At 50.5% G+C, this 7,974-nt stretch overlaps 1 protein-coding gene across 1 annotated transcript; it reads right to left on the bottom strand.

The window, feature by feature from the left end:
* Positions 1-226: 226 nt before the first annotated feature.
* Positions 227-1,753, bottom strand: LOC122194040 (maestro heat-like repeat-containing protein family member 2A; the record flags this gene model as incomplete). The annotated part of the gene is made up of 6 exons (XM_042894951.1): positions 1,729-1,753; positions 1,321-1,442; positions 1,059-1,181; positions 758-923; positions 505-603; positions 227-378 (listed from the first exon to the last, which is right to left on the bottom strand). Coding segments are annotated over exons 1-6 (687 nt in total), but the record flags the coding sequence as incomplete, so codon positions are not given.
* Between the last annotated feature and the right edge of the window lie 6,221 nt (positions 1,754-7,974).

Here is a 7,974-nt window from a genome sequence, read left to right as displayed (position 1 = left end):
GCTCTGGAGAGCAGGCAGGTTTTCCCCATACCCTCATCCCCAGCTCTTTTTGCCACAATGCTGTGACATGCAGCTGCTCCCTGGCACAGAGCCACTTCAGGGCCCTTTGCAGAGCCAGCCCACTCCCTCTCATCACCCCTCAGCTCTCAGCCCACTGGGCACAGACAGAGCTGCCGACATGGGTGCCCCTGCTGCCATCCTGGGCTGGGAATGCAGCAGTGCTCACCTTTTCCTCCTGGCAGTCCTGCCAGTTCCACACCACAGAGAAGAGCAGCTCACGAAGGTTTTCATAGATCTGCTCTTTCTCCATGGCAGCCCAGGGGCATTGCATTCCTGAGGACAAGTAATTCTTGACTCCATCCAGCCACTGTTTCAAAACTGAAAAAACAAAATAATTAAAAAAAAATTATTATTATTATTATTATTTTTTTTTTTTTTAAGAGAGTGAGAGAAAACGGAGTCTGTGAGAGTCTGCAGCAGGGCTGCTCTGGGGCCGGCACTCACCAGCACAAGCGATGCGCAGGATCTGGCCACTCTTCACCTGGCCCACCACACTGCGCAGGCCTGCCAGCATCAGCCACACAAAGGGGATGCACTGTGGAGCTGCAGAGAGGAAGGAGAGGGCCACAGTCAGAGCCCCGGCAGCAAGGTAGGTGGACAGCAGCCCTGCAGCCCCCAGCTCAGTGCAGATCACACGCAGAGGGCAGAGACCCCTTTCCCGGTTGTTCTAGATGTCAGGAGGTTGAGGGTACTCTACCATAGGTGCTGAAGAGTTTGCTCAGGGTGATGAGCACAAACTCCTTGGACATGTCCCCCGTGGCCTTCAGGTGGCTCTGGAGCTCAGCCATCACCAAGGTGAAGTGCGTCCGAGCCAGAGCCACCAGGACATTGCTGGCAGCTGTCTTGACATTGCTGGTCACGCCCTGGAAGAGAGGCACTGGTGACACGCGGCCCAGGAGACTGCCTGAGGCCCTTGGAAGAGCTAAGCCACCACCATCCGCCAGCAGAACACCAGCGTGGGCAGGCGGTTCCCTTTGCCTTTGGGAGTGAGCCCTCACCTGGGCTGCCGTCAGGTCCCGGGACACCTCTGCCAGCAGCCGGTTCACCACTCCGCACGGCGGGCAGCTGCTGTCTTGGCACAGGGCGCTCTCCAGCTCACAGTACGCCTGCGCTCGGTCACCCTGGGGACAAGGATCAGTCACGCTCGCTTTGCCCGCTGCCACCCATCGCTCTGTGGATGTGCTGCCGGGCCTGGCACCCACGGCACCGTGGCCCTGGGCCAGGAGGGCAAGGGTTGCTGGTTGGATGTGCCCAACTCACCTCCTGATCTTGCAGGCGCTGAAGCAGTAAGGTCGCGGCGCAGGTAGGGGCAGGGCTTGACACCCTGCTTCTCTCCCTGCGACGCGTACGCCTGGGCACGCAGCCCACACACGCAAAGAGACCTGGAAGGAAAGAGCAGAGCAGCTGCTGCAGGTGTTGCTTGGAGCCAGGGCCGAGCACCCGGCCAGCTGTGGGAGGAACGCTCCTCCAGCTCCACAGCGCGAGGCTGCGTGTGGTTGGTGGGGACAGGGGAGGGAGCTTTCCCCTTGCTGGGGTACTGGGGAAACCATGGTGGGCAGCTGTACTCGGCAGAGCAAGGACAGTGCTGCTGGCACGTCCTAAACAGACATTGGAAGCACACGTGTGCTCGGGCAGCATCGTGGTGTCCAGAGAGGTGGAGGGACTCACCTCGAAGGGCTCTCAGCCTCTCCATGATAGCAGGATGCCTCCAGATAGACACAAAGCTCTCTCTGGTTCCACTTCCTGCGGGTCCCACAAGCGGACTGAGCCACCGCTCCCACCCCTGACACAAGGGTGGATGACTGTATAACCAAGATGTTATAATTGCAATATAATCAAAAGAGTAAGGCAAAAGCAAACAAGGATCGCAAAAGAGAATAAGTAGAAGAGCTTACCCTTGGGTTGAGCTCACTAGAAGATACCAAAAGAGGAGGATCTCCAGAAGAGATCCTTCCCCTCTCGTAGCCAGCTCTTAAGTAGGTCCAGGAGGGGTGGAGCCTGGCTCCACCCCTTCCGGCAGCACAGGTGAATTGCCTTCACCTTTGCTCCTCTGGCTGACTCAAGGCTCACCTCAGGTGATTAATCAGAGGTTCAGGCCGTGACTCAGCAGTTCCCATACAATGACGCAGCCACTGTGACACCACACTGCAGTGTCACCTCACAGAGAATGAATGACGTGCCCCAGGTTGGGGACCAGACAGGTCGCCAGGGCAACCCTGCAGGCCCTCAAACACAGCACGTTTGTGTGATGCAATCGGCTCTGGGGTTCCGGTTCCATGCTGACGCAGGGAATCACCTCAGCGGGTGATGGAGAGCCCCTGCCAGGGAGCAGCTGCTGGGCACCGTTGCCCGGCGTTGTCTTAGTGACTGGAGACTCCATGCCAGGAGGCACTGAGGCCCCCATCTGCTGCCCGACAACCTCTCCAGAGAGCTTTGCTGTCTACTGGAAGCACGTGTCAGAGATGTTAAGGAGACTCCACCGCATCTGATCAAAAATGAATACATTAATACTAGAAAAAAAAACTTCTTTATGGTGAATGTAACAGAACAGCGGAATGGGCTGCCCAGAGAGGTTGTGGGGTCTCCCTCCCTGGAGACATTCAGAACCTGCCTGGACACATTTGTGTGAGACCTAATCTAGGTGTTCCTGCTAAGGCAGGGGGATTGGACTGGATGATCTTTCAAGTTCCCTTCCAATCCCTGACATGTAGTGGAACTGTGAATACACAGGGTGCATGTTGGTCCTGTCAGGAATTCTGTGTAAATCAGACAAAATATTGTGTAAGGGGCTGCAGCTGAGTGAGTAAGGAGAGGGGCATTATCAAGCTTGAGGATTCCTTGGCATTTTGTGGTGACAAATACCGCAAATACAAATATGAAATCCATTAGGTCAGTTAGCAGCAGAAGAAACACTTGGGTCCATATTTAGGGTCATTATCAAATCTGCTTCAAACGTAGATGCAGTCAGCTTAATGCAATGCCTCTCCTCCTGTCAGTGTGTATGTATGCATGTGCATACACAAGCACCGAAAACACGCATACCAATTATTTGCATGTGGAAATGCAGCCAGGTGAGCTCTGCAATGGCATGAAGGCACACAAATAGGCATGTGTGAAAATGAGTGTAAAAAAAAGTTCCCTTTAAACACTGGATTTGGAGACTGACCTCCCAGTGCTGTTCCCTTGGCCTAATTCCCTATGGCGAACACCAGCAGGAGCAGATTTCCAGCCCAGCTGCAGCAGCTGACAGCTCTGCCTGTGGCCTGGATTTAGATTGCTCTGCTGTTAGTGGTAGTGGGGGATAGGGTTGGCTTGTGGGAGTAAAGCCTGGGGGTAAGTAGGGCTACCAGCACATTGCTGGTGGAGCATAGGTCTGTGTCCAGATGTATGCATGCTACAGACAGCAGAAACCTGGTGTTAAACCCTCTCTCCATCATCTACAGATGGTGGAGTTAACCTGGTTATCTAACCAGGTTCTAACCTGGTTATCTGGCTTTTGCTCAGTCAGGGGATGAAACTGCCTTCTTGCCAGGCCCCTTGATCTAGATGGGGACAGTACTCCCCAGGTCTCTCCGTGGGCCCCCTTCCTCTGCTTCAGACAACTTCTGGAGGGAGCCATTTGGCTGGCTGCTGCCAATTGCTTCGTTTTCCTCTTCCATTGTCTGCGGTGGGGGAGATGGCCAAGTATCTCATAAACAGCAGTGTTAAAGATGATCTCAGAGTGCCAGCTGTGAGTGGAAAAAAGGCAGCAGCAGGCAGCTGGAGGAGGAGGGCTGGGCAGCCCCATCCCAGCCTGGGGGCAGGAGCAGCCCATCAGGATGAGTAGGCAGCAGGGTAGGTCCTGGCCATCCTTTTCTGGCTTGAAGGGCCTGTGCAAAGTTCCAGGGCTCTTCACAGTGAAGCAGCTGGGCAACACCTGCAAGCAGTTTATTCAAGTCCTTACTGGCTTATTTTGGGAATTAGACTGGATGCCAGGCTGGAGGCTTCTGAGGAAGTAAATACTTCAAGACAAAATACTCAAGTGCTTTGCCTAAGCCGTGCCTGTTGGCAGGGGCAGAAAATAAAACAAAGCAAAGCGTGCATTCAGCGAGAGCCTGGCAAGATGGAACGTGGAGCTAAGAGACGCATCCTGAGGCCAGGATGGAGGTGGCTGGGTGCCAGCAGGGCAGCTTCAGCCAGGCTTGTTGCTACTTGCAAGGCCAAAGCCCAGGCCTAACAGAACTCAGAAACTCTACAGTAAAATAAGGAGTCCAAGAAAAACCATGTAAGCCCAAAGTGCTCCTGTATTTATCACAGATATACATGCAGAGTGAGCTAATAAGGCACTACAATACTCATGATAAATACTAAATGCTAAACTGAGGAAGCGTGGTCTTGACAACTAAGTAGTGACGTGGACTTGAACCAGCTGAAGGAAACAAGCCAGAGAGTTGTGGTCAGTGGAACAGAGTGAGTCAAGTTGGAGGCCTGTATCTTGTGGAGTCCCTCAAGGGTCAGTACTGGGACCCGTACTATTCAACATACTCATCAATGTCTTGGATGAGGCAGTAAAGCGCACTGTGAGCAGGCTTGCTGATGACACACAACTGGGAGGAGGTTATCCTGCTTCTCTACTCTGCCCTGGTGAGACTGCATCTGGAGTATCCAGTTCAGTTCTGGGCCCCTCTGTTCAAGAAGGACAGGTAACTGCTTGAGAGAGTCTAGCACAGAGCCACAAAGATGTGGAAGGGACCAGAGCATCTCCCTTATGAGGAAAGTCTGAGGAAGCTTGTCTCGCTCCAATTTATAGGAGGGAGATGAGGTTCTTTTAATATCTGTATACCCGGCATGAGATTAAGAAACAACGGTTCATATGTTGTTCCATCCAGTTTATTACCAAACCTAATCAGGGAGACGGGGAAGGGAATGAGGGTGATAGAAAAGATGGAAAAGAAGCAGGAGTTGCGTAAAGCGAGGATAGTCACCAGCAGGATCCAGCAACAGTCCCGTTGCACGGCGTTTGAAGGTCCCAGGCAGACGCAGCAGGGGAGGGGGCGAGAAGCAGCGTGGCCAGCCTTGGGCAGCAGGCAGGTAGGCGAAGAAGTCGAGGAGCCGATCCTTGAAGCAGCAACAGTGGTCAGGCAGCAAGCACAGGAGAGTTTGACAGTATGCAGGAGTCACCTCAATCGTCAGGAATCCCTTTTCTTCTTCATGAGGAATCTGTTGTCAGAAAACCTCCATTCTTCGTGAGGAATCTGTTGTCAGAAAACCTCCGTGAGGAATCTGAATTGTCAGAAACCCATCCTCATGGTTTTCAGTTCCTCTTTTACCCTCCTTGTTCTCCTGCCTACATGACAAGGATGGGCCTTGAGCAAGAGTCATTGAGTACCCCCTAAGATGGCCATCATCCTGAGATAGGTCCACACAAAGGAGCACTTCTCAGCCTTTTAGCTGCAGCTCATCTCGCTCTCATTGCCCCTGGCCTTGCCCATCTGCATCCCCCAGACAAAGGATCTCACAACCTTTGCCCAGGACTTGCCTGGACTTGTTCATCTGTGTCCTTCAGACAAAGGATTTCACAATCCTTGCTCAGGACTTGAACAAGTCCATCTGTGTCCCCAGCAAGCTTTGAGACACAGAAGTTAACAGAATAATCTCTTACACCAAGCAAAGGTCATGCCTGTGCTCCCCAGTCCAGTGACCACATGCATGTTTACCAGTGCTTTTCTCTCCTCAGCATGTGTGTGAAACCCCTGTGTGTTGGATACTCACTAGGGGGAAAATAGAAAATAAAGATTCCCATCAAAAGAAAAGGGTGATTTGTGGTACCTCCCTTGTTTAACAAAGGCATTGTTAAAAAAAAAAAAATCTTTGTTTTATTTCTAAATAATAATTAGGAGATGGTCCAGAGGTCAGGGCTCAGCTCCTCACTCATGGCATGTAGTAACAATCCAGCTGGCAGCGCTGCTCAGCTGCTTTGACATGCTCTTTTTCTTCCTCCCAAATGCAACTGTGGACAAAAGTAGTTATAGACACTTCTCCCCTTTCACCTCTGTGACACCAGAAGTCCAGCAGCTCGAACATTACTCAGCAACAGAGAGAGGGAGGATTAAAACCTGTCTTTTTCAAGGAAGATTTTTATCTGCTGTTCTCCTTTTGTCTCTGCCACTTGGGATTCAGCATGAGTTAACACCTTCACTCCTGTGTTGCTGAAGTGTCCAGCTTGTTAGCTTTTATAAATACCCTATTCATTTCTACATTGGCTGAACTATTAATAACAGGTCTGTGGAAAGAAATGGCAACAAGCCCTTCAAAACATGCTGCAAAGAAAGGTTCAAGGAGACTGTATAGATAATGAAACAGAAATACCTCTCTCTCTCTACACTGAATAGAAAGAGAGCCTAGGAGAAACTTGTCCTGATCACCTCTAGGGTTGCTTTAAATTTTAGAAAAGTTACATGAATACTATTCTCAGAGATGCCCATCTTGTAACCAAGCACTCTACCAGCCCTGAATAGCTCTGTGGTCCCTGCAGCACTATCTGGACACCCAAATACCTTCCCCTAAAGCAACTGTAGCACAACAATATTTTCTGTTCTCAATGGTGTCGTAAAAGGGCATGCTGATGTCAAGATTCCCTTTAATACAACATCACCATTGCTTTGCGGATCTGTGAGGCTACAGCATCATACAATGATGACACTCTTTTCTTGTTTTGAGAATTAATTCAAAGGAAAAGGAAAACAAGAGGCAGAGAGAGTACGGGGACACTCATGCCCTGTACAATTCTGAGAGAAGAAAGAAGTTTCTGATCCTCCACCACACTACCAGCACCACATAAGATAGTGATCTCTAGGAAGGCTAAAATTGAAGATTTTGATCCCATGTAATGCTATAATGTGATGGAAAGCACAAGAAACAGCAAGGCAGCAAAGTCCTATGCTACAGTAAGTGAGAATAAACCCAAATATAATAGCCATAAACACAGAAACAAAGCAAAAATATTGCTTACCCTTAAGAGGCCTCAGGTACGCAGGGATCTCCAGCAAGAAAACTTTGCCTCCACTGTCAACCCTTATGAGGCCTGGGAAGGGGTGGATCCTGGCTCCACCCCTTCTGGTCACTCAGGTGCATTGCATGCACCTGAGCTCCCCTGGGCTGTCTTTGCCTTCCCACCAGGTGTGCAATCACTGTTTCAAGCCATCACTTTGTATTTCTGCTACATCCTGCTTCTTGTGAAACAACAACAAACTGTGTGCTGGGGGGTTGGGGTGGGAAAATAGAAGATGCAACAAGAAATGTTAGCCCATTTTTCCACGTCAGGTCAATTGCACAGAAGTTTTAAGTGACATTAAACGGACACGTTAACATCCTGTGCTCCTGATGTACACAACAGGGCAGTTGAGATTTTTCAGGCATCCGTGCCAGTAGCTGAGTTTGTGTAGGTTTGTAACACTCTCAAGTGCTTGGCCAGGCCGTTGCCTACAAATGTAAGTGGCAAGCTCTGTGCTTTCATCAGTTATTTAAACAGGCTAACAGAAGGCTGCTGCTAGAGGGGACAGTCAGTTTCATCCTTGCTCCTCAATCATCTCTGACCTTTCCTTCTGTGCCCACCACTTGTGAAAATCACTGAGCTACCTGAATTTTATCTCCATGTTGTACAGAGCAATTTTCAGCTGCAGCAACAAGCCCTGGGATTCCTGCCACAACTCCAGAAGCTGATGGGAGGGAGGGAAGGGTTGGGGAAGAAGATACAACTTTTCCCCCAGCAGCAGAGCACAGTCTTGGTCCCATCTTGTTTTCAGGAATAGAAGCAGAAGTAAAATACTATTCTAATTTTTTCATTTTTCCTTGGCTCAGAGGATTCCCACCACATTTGCTTTGTATCTAGAGCTGCACTGATTGCTCTCATTTTCTTGTTCCTACAATGGAAGA

This window comes from Lagopus leucura, unplaced genomic scaffold (genome assembly GCF_019238085.1).
Source record: "Lagopus leucura isolate 7727_CA_CO unplaced genomic scaffold, USGS_WTPT01 106-5_obj-0_obj, whole genome shotgun sequence".
NCBI classification, from domain to species: domain Eukaryota; kingdom Metazoa; phylum Chordata; class Aves; order Galliformes; family Phasianidae; genus Lagopus; species Lagopus leucura.
This window is presented reverse-complemented; position numbering and strand designations above follow the sequence as displayed.